This window comes from Eptesicus fuscus, chromosome 9 (genome assembly GCF_027574615.1).
Source record: "Eptesicus fuscus isolate TK198812 chromosome 9, DD_ASM_mEF_20220401, whole genome shotgun sequence".
In the NCBI taxonomy this organism is placed as follows: domain Eukaryota; kingdom Metazoa; phylum Chordata; class Mammalia; order Chiroptera; family Vespertilionidae; genus Eptesicus; species Eptesicus fuscus.
Window position 1 is genome coordinate 32,467,208 of NC_072481.1, and position 19,915 is coordinate 32,487,122.

Here is a 19,915-nt window from a genome sequence, read left to right on the forward strand (position 1 = left end):
CACTAAAAGGATCAATAGTTTTTGTTTATACTTTAAATTGCCTTCTTGTCTTTCAGGAGGTAAAAGAATCCAAAAAATCATTGATTAAAGGGAAAATAAAGTAGATTATGTCAGTAGATGCAACAATTAAATTTTATTTCTGCTTCAACAATAAATACACCTGAGTTATTTTTCCAAATCCTACCCTCCTGATCAAATGCCCTTAAAACTGAAATCTCACATCATCTTTTTGATCTAATTCCACTTGGAAATTACACGTTTAGTTTTAAAACCATGATTTTAAAGCTCAGGCTTCACATCATTGGCCGCTGAGGTACCTCATGATTAGTTCCAATAGTCACAGAATAGCACCTACTGGCTACTAAGGCCTCAATTTTCATGTAGATGAAGCAATGGAGGCTTTTAACCTGCCCAGAAGCTAAGTTCTGATGGATTTGCCTTCCATGGCATCAAACATGTCTTCTAAGGCCTTCTGCACACATTGGAGAAACTCCTGGGCATTGCGGCTTGTGTAGGAGGAGACGTTGCAGCCTATCCAGTTGTCATGAACGGCATACCCAACACCAAAGCCATCAGGGACCACGGGGGCAAAGCCACCAATGTTCACTGCTGGGCTGGTCAGTGTGCTAGTGGACAGGATGTTGTGGTTTATCTGCCCATATGCAGGGTCCAGATACAGCTCGGGCAGGGCAATCCCTTTGGCTGCTGCCAGGTACCGCAGAGCAAATAAGTGTCGATCAAAACCCTGGCCTGTCAGAGACAAAACAAAACAGAGTTTCAAAATGGTAGAACTGAAAGAAGCCTTAGTAAACCTTCCCACCCATGTAGGAATCCCCTTCAAAACATCCTTGAGAGTGGAAGGAGGGTCTATCTACCTCTGCATGCACACCTCCAGCTCACTAGCCTCTGGAGCAGTTCATTCTAGAATATTTTCTTAAGAAAAAACTGTCAACAGCTGAGTCAAAAATGAGCCTAAAATAAAAGTATGATTTTACAAAGTCTGAAACTAAATCAATTTAGTCAAGAAAAGTACATGAGAGCTCTGGACTCAAAAACTAAGATAAAAGCCACAGTCCAAGTCAAGTGTCAAAGACAATGAGTCAGTAGAACAAAACAAAGAGTTCTAATCTCATCTTTACTGCATATTTGCTATGTAACCTTGGTCCAGTGGCCTCTATTGCCTCCCTATAAAATGGGGAAGGAGGAGACCAGAATGTCTTGGAGGTCCCTTTTAGTTCCAGGACTTTTTGCTGCATGAAAGGATTGGGCTATGTGATCCTCCAGGTCCTTTCCACAAAGTGGCAAAGAATACAGACACTTAGATTTGGGAAGAGCTTCTGAAGTGACCTATTTACAGGGAGCTGACACACTACATCTGAGGTGAAGTAAGAGGGCCTGCAGGCTTAGAAATCCTAAATTGTCTAATGACTATTAAGTACTAGAAAGAATCATGTGTCACAGCTGAAAGTGACCTTCATTGAGGATAACGTTAGATATATTTCCCCATCCCTGCTTAGGAGAACATTCTGATCCCTAGTGGCTCTCCTGGCTATTCAGACTATTAGGGCAGAAAAAAATAATCATGTGGTAGCTGGCAGATGGATACAATCTAGTGAAGAGGTAGAAATCAGATCTGGGGTAGAATACAGCTGAGGCCTACCCCAGTGCTGAGGGCAACAAGACCCGAGGGCATGCTCCCCGCCTCACCCATGGCCGCTTCTTTGGTCAGCTGGCCGTGGTATCTGGAGCACTCGGCCATCATCTGCTTAAGCTCTCCAGCACTGTGCTTGGAAGGTTCCCTGACAAAGGCCTCGGAGCACCTCTTGGTGAAGACGGAGGCGGGGCGGATGGTCTCAGTGCGGCCGTGCTTGAACGCTGCAGTGCTGCAGGACTCGTAGGTGGCCACCGTCTTCCCATATTGCCGCAGAAAGGCCATCTGGAAGGCCAGCTGAGCCACCGAGTCAGGGCTCAGCTTCTGCTTCTTCAAGAATTCTTTGCCTCCTCTCTGAAACTGGATGCAGTCAATGGTGAGGGTTTTCATGGTGGCATCAAACTTTTCCTTAGCAGCAATGATGCCAGTCTTTAAGGCATCGTTCAGCTTGAAGTTGAGCTTCTGCACAGCAGCAGAGGAGTCAGTGCTGGCCGGCTGGCTCTGTGGAGTGATGGCAGGGGCCTGAGTGCTGTCTTTAAACACTTCATTGAAAAACCTGAGCACTGCAACCCCATCGCCCCAAGCATGCTCAAAGTGGACAGCGGCAGTGCCGTCCTTGGCTATAATGAGGTTAAAGGATTTATCATACCAGCGGTTTGTGCCGTCACCGTGCAGCATGGTATGGGACAAGTGGACAAGGTCCTTAATGGGGAAGTCATCTAGGCAGAGACAGAACACAGCAGAGTCTACTTTCCTCAGGGTCTCCTCGTTGCCACCACTCACCAGCTTCTGCCTGAGCTCTGCCCAGATATCTCGGTTCTCACTGGGCAGATATGCCAGTGGAAACTCAGGGGCAGGGCTATTGTCTGAGAGAATGTACTTCAGATGAGCCTGGATTTCAGAGGCGCTCACAATGTTCCCATTTTGATCCAGGACATCAAAGACATAGAAATGTCCTTTTCTTAGGACCAGAAGGTGTCTGGCCTTGTTATCAGTGAAGAGTTCATCCCGACTGGGTCTGGGTAAACGAGTTGAATTGAAAAGCCGGAAATACTGGGACATATCCAGTGGATATGCATTGACCAAGTAGGCACCATACCAAGACAGAGAGGAAGGCACAAAGCGTATGAGTTTCTTAAAGGTATCAGTGTCACTTTTAGCAGGGTTCAAGTGGAACACTTCTGGTTCCAAAAGGCCATCCCGGAGTGTCTTCAGAAACCGGATGGCAGAAACCGTCATGTTGGTCGCCCGGGTGAGCTGTTCATTATACTCAGACTTTGGGTCAGGGTTGAATGCCATAAATGGATTAAAGTTCAGGACAATGGGGTCTCGAGCAGTTAAGTACATATCAAACCAGGGGCCTAAAACATAAAAATAAAAACATAAAAAGTTAATGCAGTCCCTAAAAATAAAACTTGAGAAAGAAAAAAATAAGTCAGACATATGCAGAAGAAATGACATCACCTCCAGAGGGAGGAATTTCCAGATTATTTTTTTATTCTGCAATAATTCATGTTGTATAAACAGGATCATACACTATTTGGTCTTTTACATCTGGCTTCTATTACTTACAATGTTTTTGAGGTTCATCAATGTTGTAGCACGTAGCAGTTCATTTCTTTTTATTACTGAATAGTGTCCCATTATATAGATATAGCACATTTGTCATCAGCTGATGGACATTTGTGTTGTTTCCACTTTTTGGTTATTATGAATTCTCTTGGGGATATAACTAGGAGAATTGCTGGTCATGTGTTAAACCTTTTGAGGAACTGCTACAGTCTTTTCCAAAGTGCCTGCACCATTATCACCAGCAGTGTATGAGGGTTCCAATTTCTCCACATCCTTGGCAACATTTGTTGTTTGTCTTTTTGATTGGAGCCAGTCTGGTGGGTAACCATTACTGTGGTTTTGATTTGCATTTCCCTAATGTTTATTAATTGCCTTTTTTTCCTCATTCTCTTTCCTTTCTTGACTCTTAAAGGAGTAAAATACAATAACACCTCGCATTTATGCTGGAACAGAATAGTTGTTAATTCCCATACCATCTCCTTAAGTTTCCCTCAGGGAAACATTCACACTTGACTATCTCCCTAATACGGGGGAAAGTCTTCACCATCATTCTGTGTACTGTGTACAATTATGCACTTCCTCTTTTAGGAAATGCTCAAAAAGCAATTAGAAATAACTATGAGTGTATGTGGACCACTCCAACTAGCTCTCCACATTCCAATGGATGTTTTGCTTGTGAAAATTCCAAAAGCAGTATTTTATCAGGAAATGTGTCTTCAAGGGAAGCTCCTGCCAGTATTATTAAATATGGGTAAACTCTACCAACAAGGACCATTTTCCATTGGAAGAAATAATTTCCACATGTAAAGCACTGGGGAAAGGATTAATGAACACACATTTATCGCTTATTCATTTGTTGGTCCATTTATTCTATTTCATTCCTTGAGAGTAAGTGTGGAGAATCAGGCCCTGGTCCAGGGATATAGAGAAGAACAGGACATGGACTTTGATTTGGAAGAACTATAGTGAAGGAGACAAACAGAATAAAAACATAATGCAATGCACTAAAATGGTAAGGGAAAAGACATACTGGGGGGTGGGGATATATTTAATGGAAAAAGACATGAATTTATGCCTCTGATCCCTTCAGTAAATAATTTTAAAGAGACATAAACCAATAAGGCAAAGAAAATGAAAAAAAGCAAATATTACAAGTTGATGCCCTAGCCAGTGTGGCTCAGTGGATAAAGCGTCGGCCTGCAGACTGAAGGGTCCCAGGTTCGATTCCAGTCAAGAGCACAGGCCTGGCTTGCGGGCTTGATCCCCAGTGGGGGGCAGGGCGTGCAGGAGGCAGCCGATCAATGATTCTCTCATGATTGCTGTTTCTCTCTCTCTCCTTCTCCCTTCCTCTCTGAAATCAATAAAAAATATTTTTTTAAAAAGTTGAAAAGCATTTAGGTAACTGGTAATGACTAAAGCAGACTCAAGAAAGCCAACACTAAGTTGAGAGCAGAGAAAGCCAAGAAATAATATTTACAAAGCAGAACCCCTAGAGCAAGCATGTCAAACTCAAAGGCTAACATGGGCCAAATAAAGGAGACATGCAGCCCGAGGACTGCGAGTTTCACATGCTTGCCCTAGAGGGCTCAGGAACTGGCAGCCTAGACATATCTGATTGAAAAGCTATTTAATTAGACCCACACTCCTACACCCCAGATATTCTCTGGCAAAAGTAAAATTGTGGGATATAGATCTGTGGAGATTTCAAACCTTTTCCTTTATCCCACTTCTACAACACTAGTGACCAGGAAAACACCTCTTGGCAGTTTTCTGGAAAAGCCTTCCCTGGGAGCCTAAAACACAAGCACTAACGTTAGGGACACTCAAGGAACTGATTTAGCCAGATCACATGCAATGAAGCTGTGACAAGCCCCACCCTCATCCACAGATCTCCCAATAGCTTGTTAATATTTCATCCATATCCAAGACAACAGAGAAGGATAGAAAACACCTGAAAAAAAGAGGGCAAAACAAACAGGAGAAAAGCAACTTGGATACAGACTATGAAGAAAGACGAAAACTTAAAAAAAAATTCCCACATAAACTATTAAGCACATGGAAAACTAAACATAAGAAAATATAAAATAATCATTAACTTCAGAGAAAACAAAAAGTTTATCCGGGAAAGAAAATAAACAATCCCAATGTGCTACACAACTCACCTGACAATAGCAATTACATGATCCTAATAGTGTAAATGCGAAATACTAAGCTAAGCTTTGTGCAGTGGCAATATCGTAGGCAATGAGGTTTATCTGAGGCACAATTTTTTTTTTGAGGTGCAATTATTGCTAATTGAAAAATAAAATAAATAAATACTACAGCAACTAAAATTACAAATAACTATACCGTGAAAATGAGGGGAAAGGAAATGGGCATGTACACTCTCATATGTGGTGGGGATATAAGAGACTGATAAATTCTAATCTTCTATAGCGAGATGTCAATAGATAATGCCTAAATCAAAAAAAGTTAAATTGCAGTAATATAAATATATAATTTAGAGAATAAGGATACATATTGCAAAAGAATCAGAGAGCAGCTGAAAGTAAGAAGTGGGAAATTAGGGAAGGGTCAGGAAATTGCTGTTTTTCCTAATAAGCCTGGTAGAACTATTTGATTTTTTTTTAATTATGTGCACATATATATAACCTTATAAAAAATATAAACTAAGTTAAAGTGCTGTGAAACAGAGGTGGAAGCAACAAACTCTGAATGGAAAGGGAGAAGGACAGAAAGGTTTCATACCAAAAAATCATCCTACCTGGTTCTTTCTTTTCTTTTTTCCATTGAGCATATAATTGGCATAAAAAATTATACCAGTTTCAGGTGCACAATATAATAATCCTATATTGTATATAGTGATATTATGAAATGATCACCACACTAGTCTAGTTAATATCCATCACCATACACAGTTATATATGTATTTTTCTTATGATGAGAATTTTTAAGATCTACACTCTTAGCGACTTTATAATACAGTATTATTAACTATTGTCATCATGTTGTACCTTACATCCCCACGACTTATTTATTTTACAACTGGAAGTTTGTACCTTTTGATCCCCTTCACCCACATCAACCAACCCCCGCCTCTGACAATCACCGTACCTGAGTCTTAAAGAAATTTCCAGGTAACAAATGGCAGTGTAAACAACATGGATGAAGGCACAGAAGAATGAAAGAATTAATGGGTTGAGGGATCTAGAATGATACACGTAAGGACTTAATCCTGCATGCATCCTTTTTAGACAGACCAATAATTAGGTTCTGCCTTGATTCCATCTATACAGGAAGCAAGCGGTTGCTCTTGCAGGCGTCCTCAAACTACTGCCCGCGGCCACATGCGGGTGTTTTTGCCGTTTTGTTTTTTTACTTCAAAATAAGATATGTGCAGTGTGCACAGGAATTTGTTCATAGTTTTTTTTAAAACTATAGTCCGGCCCTCCAATGGCCTGAGGGACAGTGAACTGGCCCCCCGTTTAAAAAGTTTGAGGACCCCTGCTCTTAAGCATGAATTCAGTCAACATCTTAGTGAAGGAGGAACTCACTCAGCCTTAATGTTTACCTCAGGAGGAGAGGATGACACATTATTTCACTGCTGTCTCACCAAAAGTATTTTCGAGACCAAAACAGGAGAGAGCTGCCTTACTTTCAATTATGGAGGACTCAGACAAATTACACCCGCAGCCCAACCTCCCTACCTGAAATGTAGCTCGTGTGTTTATTCTGCTTGTCCTGAGCAACCAGCTGATCGTGCAATTCTTTTCCAATCCCATTTTCAAAATTCTTGCAAAATTCTTCTGTTTTCCTGAAATGTTTGAGAAAAGATAGAATCAAATAATGGCAGAAAATACATGATTTTTAGATTCATGGCCCAAAACTCATACACCGAGCTTTGAGTCCCCAATAGTATATCCCTAGGACCTAGGACTGAGATCAGAACAAGAATAAATCTAAAATGAATAAGTCTAGGATATGTTTTTCAAATAACTGGGAAGATCAATCAACATCTCATAAAACTAACAGTAATCTGGGAGGCAGTTTGGCATGGAGAAAAGGACATAAGCTTTGGGGTAAAAAAGAGCTAAGTTTGAATTCTAGCTCAGTCGCTTTCAAACAGTGTGACCTTAAACAAGTTACTTGATCTGACTTTCAGTTTCTTCATGTGTAAAATAGAGATAATATATCACCTTATAAGATTAAAACATATTTATAAAGCTAAGGATTTAGGATAGTTTGAAATATAATATTTAGTAACTGGTAGCTATTAAATTATTACCATCTCAAGAGAAGCTTCAAGTGACTAATAAGGAATACTTGAAAGTACAGACTAGATTATGAACAGTTCATCTATGTTTTTCCATCACTGTCCAGTGAAGGATTTTGTGATTTTAATGACAATGCCCATTATCTGCATGAAAAATTCTCATCATGGATAAAGAGGACTACAGTAGGATGTAAGATCTTAATGCAACTCACTTTTTGGCAATAGCCAGTATTATTTTCCGATTCCATGCTGTATTAGTTTTCCTAGGACTGCCATGACAAAGTAGCACAAACTGGATAGCTTAAAACAATAGGAATTTATTCTCTCATAGTTCTGGAGGCTAGAAGTACAAAATCAAGGTATTAACAGGACTGTTTTCTCTCAGAAGACTCTAGGGGAGAATGTATTCCATGCCTTCCTCTTAGTTTCTGGTGTCACCAGCTATCCTCGGCATTCCTTGGTTTGTTGGCATACTCCAATCTCTGCCTCCATCATCACATGGCTGTCTCTGTGCCTCCTCTTCTTATAAGAATATCAGTCTCCTTGGATTAAAGGAGACTCCAGTATGATCTCATCTTTTTTTTTTTTAATCCTCACTCTAGGACAGCAGTTGCCAACCTTTTGGACCTCACGGACCACTGGTTGGCGACCACTGCTCTAGGATATGTTATTATTGATTTTAGAGAGAGAGGAAGAAAGAGGGAGAGAGATATCGATGTGAGAAACATTGATTGGTTGCCTCCCATATGTGCCGAGACCATGGATTGAACCCACAACCTGTGTATGTGCCCTGACTGGAAATTAAACCCACAACCTTTCCATGCACAGGATGTTGCTCCAACCCAGCCACACTGGTCAGCACTGATCTCATCTTAATTACATCTGTAACATGCTTACTTCTAAATAAGGTCATATACTGAGGTTCCAAACAGAGCATGAATTTTGGGGGCACACTATCCAACTCAGTACACATGCTCACCAGGGAAACTTCAGGTCTGCCATATGCTCTCCTCAATGTACCTCCCTACCAGGAGCACATGCTCTCTGCGAATGACCAGCACCAGCTGGCCTCCCAGGTACTCCAACCAGGACACAGTACAAACTTCTCATTCTGGCTTATAAACCATCACCTGTTGAGTCTGGTTGGAGAGACTTGGTCAGCCCTTCATCAGGTTCCTGGAGACCCAATCTAATCACAGATACTTCCTGAAGCAGTCTACCATTATTTGTCAGCTTCTCTTGAACCACCCAACCATGGTCATTCAGGGTTCTCAGCATTTACCTGAACTGCCCATCATCCAAGAGAGGCTTCTGTGCACTGAGGTATCTTCTAATGGTGTCTTCAAGTTTGGGAACAGGCAGCCTGAGGAGAAAGCAAGGTCCATGTAGGTGACAATATGTGAAACAGGTTAATTAACTTCACAACCCAAACTAATCCTATATAATAAAGAGGTGATATGCAAATTAACCCTCACAAGATGGCTTCCTATAACCAGGCCAGCAGGGGGGTTAGTGAGGGATGACCAAACAACTGAACAAGCAGGCTGCGTGGGGCAACCAGGCCGGTGCGGGGGACCGTGAGGGACGACCAAACGACTGAACAAGCAGGCTGCGCAGGGCGACCAGGCCAGTGGGGGGGGACCACGAGGGGCGACCAGGCTGGCTGGGGGGGCAGTTGGGGGCAACCAGGCCAGCAGGGGGGGCAGTAAGGGGTGACCAGGCCGGCAGGGGGTGGGGATAGTTAGGAGCGACCAGGCCAGCAGAGAGGGGGAAGTTGGGGGCAACCTGGCCGACAGCAGGGGGCAGTTAGGAACGATAAGGCTGGCGGGGTGGGGAGCAGTTAGGGGCAACCAAGCAGGCAGGCTAGGATCCAGTGGTCCAGAGTTGTGAGAGGGATGTCTGACTGCTGGTTTAGGCCCTAAACCGTCAGTCAGACATCCCCCACGGGGTCCCAGATTGGAGAGGGTGCAGGCTGGGCTGAGGGGGACCCCCCCCCATGCACAAATTTCGTGCACCAGGCCTCTAGTAAACTAATAACTGATAACTACCTTCCAAAAAAACCAACAATGGGAAGCCACAGAGAAATCAGAATTGATGGATTTACTAATGTAAATATCAATGATAACTATATTTTTAAGTAAAATAATTTTAATGTATTAATGATGAATTTCATAAGCTAAATTAGTAAATATACTAATAGATTCAAAATGGGGAAGCATAAGGTTCCCCAAACCTTTCAGTTTCCTGGTTACAACTACAATACCTGCACTATACCTGTATTGGAACTGATTTGAATTCTACCCTTAGTTGAACTGAATTTTTCTCCCCCAAGATTAAAAAAAAAAAAGTTCTATTTTTAAATGTGCTTGTGTATTGTACAACAGAGATTCCTACAAAAGTGAAACACAGGTCTGTCCAAGGGCCAGCCAAATATGCGGTCGACAATCAAGCCATGCCCAGCCACCAGGAATCCTGTGAGGAAGAGCTAGATCTCCCTATGTGCTATTTATTCCTCATTCTCTACCAGTAGATTTCTAGGAAAAGCTATGGTGATGAAGTTACTGGTCCATATTGAAATTAAAACACATGGACAGTATGGTGAGGTGTTCTTTCTTTTTCATGTCAATAATTTTATTGAAAGACTAGAGGCCCCTTGCAGGAAGATTCCTGCAATAGGGCTTCCTGATGTGGTCTCCGCTGCCCCGCCTGCTTCCCTCCCTTCTCCGCAGCCCCACTGGCTTCTCTCCCTTCTCCCCCCACCCAGCCTGCTTCCCTTCCTTCTCCGCAGCCCCACTGGCTTGCTTCTCCACTTCGCTCCCTTCTGCAGTGCTTGGCTTCTTTCTACACTGTCTTCAGTCTTTGCTCTGGCCTGGATATGCAAATCAGCTGCCATCTTGGTTGGGTTAATTTGCATACTCGCCTTTATTGGCTGGTGGGCATGGCTTGTGGGTGTAGCCAAGGTACGGTCAATTTGCATGTTTATCTTTTATTAGAGAGGATATATCCCCTGGTACCAAAACTTAATTTGTTAGGTTATCTCTGCCAACTCAAATTAACAATGATATATTCAAATTATCTAAATATAGCAGTCATTTAGGAAAACTGGACAGTTATCCATAAAATGTAGCTTGAACCATCAGAAGTGAAATGATGGCCATCTAAAAAGCAGGAAGCAGGCCCTTACCAGATACTTAATCTGCCAGTACTTCGATCTGGGACTTCCTAACCTCCAAAACCTTTAGGAATAAATCTCTATTGTTTATGTCACCCAGTCTATAGCCACCCAAATGGACTATGAGAGGCAGCCTTCAAAATGACACTTCAATCACAGTCTGACTGTTCTTATTGGGATAACTTACATTAGAAATACCCAGCTGAGATCTGTCAACCTCATGAATTATCTATCCTATATAATAAAAGGCTAATATGCAAATCGACCTAACAGCGGAAAGACATGTTGCTATGATACATACTGACCACCAGGGGGCAGACGCTCAACACAGGAGCTGCCCCCTGGTGGTCATTGAGCCAGAAGCCGGGCTCACAGGGAGCAGGCCTAAGCTGTCAGTCAGACATTCCATGAGGGCTCCCAGACTGTGAGAGGGCACAGGCCGAGCTAAAGGAACGCCCCCTGAGTGCAGGAATGTCGTGCACTGGGTCTCTAGTATCCTACCTAATAATAGACAAATATGCAAATTGACCGTACCTTCGCTATGCCCATGATTGGCCAGGAGGCGCGGAGAGGCGGGACTCGGGGTGGCCAGGGTGGCCGATTGGGCCAGCGGGACACTGAGCTCGCGTCACCAGCGGTGGCACAAGCACAGCGTCTACATCATGGCTGTGCTGCGGCACAGAAGGGGCCTCTGGGGCAGAGAGCCCACGTCCCGCCACGGACCATCAAAAGCGGGGGAGCTGGGTGCCTGTCCACTCTGGCACCAGGCCTTTCAGAAGCCTCTGCCACGCAGGAGACTTCTGAAAGGCCTGGTGTACCAGAGGACAGGCACCCAGCTCCCCCGCAATCGAAAGTGAAAGTGTGGGAGCTGGGTGCCTGTCCGCTCCTGCACCAGGCCTTTCAGAAGCCTCCACCATGCAAGAGGCTTCTTAAAGGCCTGGTGCACCAGAGGACAGGCACCCAGCTCCCCTGTGATCGAAAGCGGGGAGCTGTGTGTCCGCTCCGGCACCAGCGGACCCCCTGCCATCAAAAGCGGGGAACAGGCTGCTAGCAGTGTCCGTGGAGCGTGCTAGGCTTTGCGGGGCAGTGGATATGGCCTGGATGGCAGGTTAGGCCTAGGGGACCCTACACGTGCATGATTTAATCATGCACTGGGCCTCTAGTATATATATAAAATAGAGAAATATGCAAATTAGGTCAGGATGCCCTAATGGTCACTACCAGCTCAGGAGGAGGGGCCGGGCGCGGCCCTGAGCCTGAGAGAAGAGCACGCAGGCGCAGCCCGGAGCCTGAGAGAAAAACACACAGCGTAACCTGCTCCGAGCCTCTGTGGCACGGCCGGGGGCAGGCCCCCAATGGACACACACACACACACACAGCGCCTGCTGTGGGCCTCCCCGAACAAGTACAGACACACACGTGTCCACTGGGTAGGCACGGCACGGCCGGTCCACTGGGCAGGCCCCCAATGGACACACACAAACACACACACACACACACACACACACAGGGGAGCGCTGGGGGCAGACTCCCAGCGGACACGTGTGGACACACACACACACACACGGGGCGCCTGCTCCGAGCCTCCGCAGCACAGTCTGACATGCCCTCATCCTTCTCCCTATCTCATATCCTGGAATTATTGTTCCTTATTTTGACAGTCACTGGAGTGAACCAACTAGCACCATCACATCCCAGTTAAAAGATTATCAATCACAGGGAAACTACACTTTCACTTCATCTCAGCCACTATTTCCAAGGCTGTACTCTGAGCCTTATCCCACTTACAACTAACATCAGAAATCACAGCTTGGCCCTGGCCAGCGGGCTCAGTGGTTAGAGTGTCCACCTGCCCACTGAAGGATCTCAGGTTCAAGGGCACAAACCTGTTCAGGGCAGGTGCAGGAGACAACCAATTTATGTGCTTCTCTCACATCGATGTCTCTTTCTCTTTGTGTCTCTGTCTCTCTCTCTCTCTCTCAAAATCAATGGAAAAATATTCTCTAGGGAGGATTAACAAACAAAAAAATAAATCATAGCATGTTGTCCCTGATGTCCTATTATATGATTTCTTCTTTTTTCTTTCTGGCCTATCAATGATCTCCTCCTCCTCCTCCCTGTTCATATTATTCTTTGCATAGGCTGGGCTGTGGGTTCACCTGCATCAGTGGAGAAATAGAGCCCCCACTAGGTATTTCAAACAGATAGAATTTAATTGGGAACTGGTTACCAAAGGGTTGGAAAGGAAAGGCTAGAAGAGAGAGAGAGAAAAAGTGAAGTTAGAGATTAATAGCTACAGGAAGCCATTCTCACTTTCATGGATGAAGGAGCCAGACCATGCCCTGCTGAGGCTGCTGAGAACTTGCTGCTGCCATTGGAACGGTGCTGCCAAGGAAGACAGCAGCCTGCGGACTGCACTGCCCCTGCCCCCGCCCCTGCTGAGCCCAGTGAGGAGCAGAGAGTAGAGCTTCTCCACTGTGTCCATGCTCCGCAGTGAGAAGGAAGCTGCCAGGGCATCTAGGAAACGCAGTTTCCCCTGAACTACAGGAAAGCACAGAAGGGCATAGATGGGGCTCTGAGCCAACAGACAAAACCTACCCTTTGCCTATTCGGCATTTATTCTCACCCTTTACCCTATATTAAACTTCCAGGAACAATAGCAGGGTCACACAAATACCCCTTAAATAATTGAAGATGCTGTCACTTTCCCAAAAGAGAGGTACAAGGCCTCATCCGTCATTATTTCCATCTCTAGGTGATCTGCTCCCATTTGAATTTTCTTAGAATAAAGGTAATCATCAGTAATATTTCTTATCTATAACAATAAAAGTATAATATGCTAATTAGACTGGACAGCCAAATGACCTTCCAGACATCATTCCAGATGTCCTTCTGGACGAAGCTGTGGCAGTGGGGGGCGAGGCAGAGGCAGAGGCAGTAGGGGTGGAGCAGTTAGGGGTGATCAGGCAGGCAGGCAGAGTGGTTAGGGGTGATCAGGCAGGAGGCAGAGTGGTTAGGGGAGATGAGGCAGGCAGGCAGAGGGGTTAGGGGTGATGAGGCAGGCAAGCAGAGTGGTTAGGGGTGATCAGGCAGGCAGGCAGGCGAGCAGTTAGGAGCCAGTGATCCCGGATTGTGAGAGGGTGCAGGCTGGGCTGAGGGACCGCCCCTTCCCCTGCACAAATTTCGTGCAGCAGGACTCTAGTCTTACATAATAAAATAATTTTTTCAGGTACAAAAAAAAAATGTAGATTAAAACCTTACTATAAATAAGATATACTGTTGTTCTTCAGTTTATTTTCAATGCATACTCATCCAAAAAAAAAAAGGTGTAAAAAGTAAATCTGAATTATTTATAGCCATTATGAACTTAGGCTGAACTGAATAACCATTCACGACACTTTAAAACTGTAGATCCCCTTACATTGGTGGACTTACAAAGAAAATCCCAAATACTAGCTCAACTACCTAATAATTACAAAGTTACCCACTCACTTTTCTCAAGTCTTTGTTTTGATACAGAAGGAACATTAATGAAAATTTACCTTCTTTTTAAACAAAATTCTAAATTAGAGGCAATGGCAGTTTTGTAAAAACAGTGCTTATTAAAAATTCTGGAGTGTTAACTCTAGCCTGAACTTACTTTAGTGGGGAAGTTTTCAGAGTGATGATTTATATCTTAGTCTCCTCAGAACTTCCAGTTTATATTATGAAATTAACTGTCCAGTATATATCAACACAGCCCTTTAAAAATAACACCTAACTGAGCACTGTTTATGCCTGGTTTTCTCTAATTCTGAGGTGGCAGCCAAGCACCCCTTCTCTGAAGAGTGCAGGGTTGCTATTAATCACGTGGCATCTTATGAACTGCACATCAGTGATGCTTGTTTATCTGTGGCCTGTTATTACATTGAAGGCTCAGAAGAACCTCGTTTTGCTACATTCTTTGAAAATCAAGCTGAGGTGAAGAGGGAACATGAAAAACAATTCCTAAGATACCTAAGAGAATGTGAGCGAAATCTGCCTTCCGCTGACTGAGGCCTGAGATAGATAGCTGGGGAACCGGCATGCAAGCTCTAGAGTCTGCTCTGGAACTGGAGAACTAGTTAACCAAGCTCCTTCTAGACGTGAAGGCCATGGCTTCTGCCAACAATGACACTAATTCTTGTGCTTCAGGGCAAAGTACCTGGAGGAACAGAAGAGTAACACAAACTACCTGCAACGCCAGCTTGTATATCACAAGGAATTAGAAAATCAGGCCCAGGAGGAGGAAGACGAATTGGAAAAGCCTGCTGAAGTGTCAGCTGAATAGACCCAACATCTGGAGGCAACAAAGCGAGTCTTCCCATTGTGCTAGGCCCCAAAACCAGCTCCTTAAGAATCTTAATCGTCTCCATTTGTCAGAAGACTGCTTTCCTTCATTGGTGTATGTACAAACAAATCTGTTTTTGCATTATAAAAAAAATTAAAAAATAGTAACACCCAACTGAATTGGACACCTAAAAATAATTAAAATGGTGAATTTTATATTATGTATATTCTACCACACTAAAAAAAGAGCAAAGAAAAAACAGTAACATCTAAAAAACAAGCTAATGCTGGTGCAAGGGTTCCCAGAAAAAAGTGAGTCCACGGCCACTTGGTCAATAGGCAGCAGTAATACCACAGGAATGAGAGGGAGCGAGGTCCAGTTGGACCTCTTAGTACAAAGGGACCACCCTTGCCAACTAATTGGGACCGATCCCTATTTCAGGCATCTTCTCTCACAGTAGCCCGATGAACTGTGTGTCCCATTGCTACCTTACAGGGAAGAGCTGTGGCTCAAAGAAGGTAACGGAATTGCCTTAAGTTACAGAGTGTAAGATCCAGACTCTGAAACCAAGTTCTACCAGACTTCGAAGCCAGGGCTTTTCACCAAGTGTGACATCAAAACGAGTGTCAAAGATACCACATTTTACCAGTCTAGGATCTCAGAGGTAAAAGGGATCTTATTTTATCTAAACTCCACTTTACGGCTGAGCTCATGAAGGCCCTGGGGGGGGGGGGGAGCTCTTGTTTAAAGTTACACATAGGTGATGGCTCAGTGCTACTGTTTGTAGCTTCAGATTCCTACAGATTTTTGTACTGTGGGTTGGAGAAAATGATCTTGAATATTCTCCCCAGCTTTCCAATTCTAAAACAGAGACGATCCCTCTGATATGGGAAGTCAAGGATCCATGTGCAGCTGGGCTTGGCAAAGGCAGACAGGTTCTGTCATTCCTCACCTTTGCCCCACTTACAGGCTCAGCCCACACACAGGCTGTCAGGAGGAGGTGTGTCCCAGGCCTCTCCCACAGGCAGAGACCCCTTTCCTTCCTCTCCCCCTACCTCTGGCCAAATTTAAACGAAGGGGTTGGGGCTAGATAATCTCGTTTTAATTTGTTTAGATGTCTGCACTCTGTAATTTCGCAACAATCACCTCGGATGATTTTCCTGAGAGGGTGGGGGGTGGGCAGTGTTGGCAATGGGTTCAGGGGTTCCTGGATGTGAAGAAAAACAGCGGTTGGGGGTGATGCCTGCGATGCAATCTTTGTTCTGTTCATGTGGTGGGGAACACTGGCCTCCAGCCCCTGGACTAGGAGAGTCCTGATGGCAGTTTGGAGAGAGGACAATCTTTGATACAAATTTGGAATGTGGCACCAGGAACTAACTGGTGACTAGAGAAGGTTAAATCTGATTTTAGAGGGTGAAGGAATGGGGGGAAATTTCCCATATGGGAGAAGGAGATCGGGCAGCTCGGATGAAGGCTGGGAAGGTGGGGAAACTGGAAACTGAGTGGAAGAAAATACTGGGTGAGGGAAAGGGAAAGATGTATTGGACTGTTTTCTTTCTTTTTTGTTATTTATAAGAAAAAGTTTATTAGAAAGTTAGAGGCAAAAGGGCCCTTGGGATTTAGGAGAGAGAAGGGTAAAGGTGGGAGCCTGGGAGGAGGGAAGGGGGAGGGGAAAGTGCACAGGGGCCGTTTTCCTAGGGGAGTGGGTTCTAGGTGGAAGGTCCGCGGTGGTTTCTGGTGAGAAGGAGTGGAGAGGGTTAGATGGACTCTGGATCTAATCTGAGTTAAGGCTCCGGAGGGGTTTTGAGGGTGGTGCCTAGAATCCTGTGAGGGTGGGCTGAAGTTGCTTGGGGTAATGTGGGTTAGGAGGATGTTTTAGGGGGAGTGTTGAGGAAGATTTGATGGTGGTGAAAGGTGAAGGGTGAAGACTGGGCCTAGAATGCTGAGGACTTGGGGGCGAGTAGGCAGGGTCCTGTTGGCATGGGAGTGGGCCGAGGGTTCCGAGTCACGGTGATGAAGAAGATGGGGTGTTGGGGGGAACTGAAGGAGGATAACTCTTATGCATCAGAAGTTGGCCTGTCCATATTCTGGGCAGGAATGTGGGGCGGGCATGAAAGCACCTCGGGGAACACCGTGGATATTTTTCAGGGGGAAAATGTGAGGAACCCTTAGGGTTTCTGGCTGGAAGTTGAGTTGCCGGAGAGAGTTCGAGAAGGTTCAAGCCGGAGAATCAGGGAGCCATGGGGCGTTCTCAGATAGAATCTGCGCGTTGGGAGGTTCCTGTGCCAAGAGATCCTGACAGTCACAGGATTTCCGGGGGCGGGAGGGCGTCCCAGGTGGGAGCGGGGGCAGACGCGGTTCCGTAGGAGCCGTGAGCGCCTGGGTAAGACTGGGGCCGACCCCGGGCGGGCGGCGGGCGGCGGGCGGCGGCCGGGCTCACCTGGGCAGGCTGTCCTGGAAGTGCATGGTGGGCACAATGCTGCGCTGCAGGTACTGGCCGGGCCCGGAGCCGGCGCTCAGGGGCCGCCGGGGGGCTCCCGGGCCGACGGCAGGGACCCGGGGCCAAGCGCGCAGCAGCAGGCGGGCCACCATCGTCCCCGGAGGCTGCGGCCGCGGGACGCCGAGTGCGGGGACCTCTGTGGGGCAGGGAAAAGCCCTCCCACCTCGGCCCCGGGGCGGACGCAGCGTCAGTCCGGGACTCCGGCCCAGTTCGCGTCCGTCCGCAGAGCCACTTCCGGCCCCGCCCACGGAAGGCTCCGCCCACAGCCGGGCCCCGCCCACCGACTCCAGAGCTCGGAGGGTCTAGCCCACTGCCCGGTGGGCACCGCGCCACCTCCCAGCTCTGCTGGTCCGAGTGCCCATCGCGAGGCGGCGGGAAACGGAGCTCTGAAACCACTCTCTTCTCCTTTGACTGGAGCAAGATAGGAACTAGGGCTGGAGAAAAGCCGGGAAAAGCTCTTGGAATCTAATACACCTAAATTTGATCCAGACTCTGCCCCTGGGAGACGGTGGGCACAATTTTAAACCTGTTTCCTCCCCTGTGAACTAGAGATCACGATCGATCGTTCAGGAAATGAGTTAACCGGGTACGGACAGTGCTGGCGCTGTAGGCAGTAAACGGTGACGGTTGTTGTTAGCAACCTGTTAACGTTTACCCGGCAGATGTCTGGCATGGTGGATGCCGCACAGCTGCCCGGCGAGCTCACCTGAGCGGGGAATTAGAGAAAATGTGTGCCGAAGCCAGAAACCATGGAGTCTCCCATCCAGCCACCTCTAATGCGCAGGAAGATCCTGAGAGCACGATTCCCTTCGGCGTGAACACTTTTCTCAGGTCGAACAATCCCAAAGGCAGGAAGCTCGGCCTCTGGCTGCCGGGAGTCTTCCGTGATCCGTGGACTACACGAAGCTGCCTGTCACCACCACACATCACCTCCAAGTTTCCTTGCAACTCTGACTTTAAGATTATACAACCTGACCACAGATTCATCATTTCTCAACCATCACAAAAACAACGCGGCCACGTGTTAATCCCTGCTGTCAGCTGCAGCATTAAATAAGCTCTGCTCCCATTTTACAGAAGAAAGGGAGGTATCAAAATGCATTGCGTCATGCTGTCTGGCTTGAGGTACAGAATTCCATTCTGGAAACAGCCCTCCCTTAGCTCCAGCTCTCTATCATGGCCTTGTGGGTTTGGGGTACCAAGTACATCTGGTCTGGCTCATAACTGGCTAAGCAGAGCCAGGAGCCAGAGCACCCTGGAAAAAGCACTGGACTGGGAGTCAGGAGACCTGACCTTTTGTTGTTGTTGTTGTTGTTGTTGTTTTAATATATATTTTATTGATTTTTTACAGAGAGGAAGGGAGAAGGATAGAGAGTTAGAAACATCGATGAAAGAGAAACATCCATCAGCTGCCTCCTGCACACCTCTTACGGGGGATGTGCCCGCAACCAAGGTACATGCCCTTGACCGGAATCGAACCTGGGACCTTTCAGTCCTCAGGCCGACGCTCTATCCACTGAGCCAAACCAGTTAGGGTGAGACCTGAGTTTTTATCTCAGCTCTGTCCTTGTCTAGTTAGGTAACTCCTGGTTCAATAGGAAGATCACTAGCCAGCTCTTTCCATTCACTCCGTGGTGACTATCAATACTTCAGACCTAAACATGAAACTTAAAAATGCTGAATATCTAATCTTCACTTGACAGGAGAACAGACAGAGGTGCCCCAAATCTAAAGCATCAGTGCCAATTGCCTGCAGTGTATAGGGCAGGAGGGAGAATACCAAATCCTTTAGAAAAAAATCACTACCAAATCCAGACAGTTTTTAAAGGCTTGAAACCTGAGGCAAACATCAGGAGCTATGGAGAACTAAGGGCACCTGAGGGCCTGGCAGAAAGTGGACCCAGTAGAAGAGCAGTGGCTCAGTTCTAGAGACAAAGGGCCACGGAATAGTGCCCATCCAGTATAACAGCTAAAAGAGGGGCTCAAAAGCCTTCTGTGGGTGCGTGGCTGACAGGAACAAATCTAACCCCTCAGGCCAGTGCCCAAGGCCTTCTAATTCTGACTCCCACCTGCTCCTCCACTTCCCATCATATCACCCTAAGTACCCTATGCCACAGTAACACTTGAACTACTCAAAATCCCCAGAAATTGTCCTTACTCCATGCCACCCCCCTTTTTTTCAGCTGAGCCTCTGTCTGGGATGTTCTTTTCATGCATCTATGCCTAGTACACTCCGACATCCTTCAAACCCCATTTTAAAATGTACAACCTCTCCAAAGTCTTCCTTAATCCTTATCCTTTCTCCTTCCCACAAAAGCAAATTCCTCCCTCCGTGATTCCACAGCACTTTTCATATCACTGTTATATATGTAAAACATAACTATGTTATGATTTATTTAAGTATCAGTTCATCTCTCACAATAAACTTTGAGGCTCTC

General features: G+C 45.9%; 1 protein-coding gene across 2 annotated transcripts; it reads right to left on the bottom strand.

Annotated features, from left to right (window-relative positions):
- Positions 1–114: 114 nt before the first annotated feature.
- CPT2 (carnitine palmitoyltransferase 2) lies at positions 115–17,703 on the bottom strand. Of its 2 annotated transcripts, none has more exons than XM_008139292.3 (5): positions 17,418–17,701; positions 8,779–8,859; positions 6,931–7,037; positions 1,708–3,012; positions 115–750 (listed from the first exon to the last, which is right to left on the bottom strand). In XM_008139292.3, the coding sequence occupies exons 1-5, from the start codon at positions 17,567–17,569 to the stop codon at positions 419–421; spliced, it is 1,977 nt and encodes a 658-aa protein (XP_008137514.2). In that variant the 5' UTR covers positions 17,570–17,701; the 3' UTR covers positions 115–418. The 2 variants fall into 2 exon arrangements, with proteins under 2 accessions (XP_008137514.2, XP_054576518.1); XM_054720543.1 differs by having other exon boundaries at positions 574–750; positions 1,661–3,012; positions 17,418–17,703.
- Positions 17,704–19,915: the final 2,212 nt, after the last annotated feature.

What these genes read in the sequence shown, in the direction of transcription:
- CPT2 (XM_008139292.3), bottom strand. Translation starts at nt 17,569, where the DNA reads ATGGTGGCCCGCCTGCTGCTGCGCGCTTGGCCCCGGGTCCCTGCCGTC. An exon ending in TTCCAGGACAGCCTGCCCAG is followed by an intron (nt 8,860 to 17,417) that starts GTGAGCCCGGCC and finishes CTTTCTCCTCAG; the next exon opens with GCTGCCTGTTCCCAAACTTG. An exon ending in TTGGATGATGGGCAGTTCAG is followed by an intron (nt 7,038 to 8,778) that starts GTAAATGCTGAG and finishes CAAACATTTCAG; the next exon opens with GAAAACAGAAGAATTTTGCA.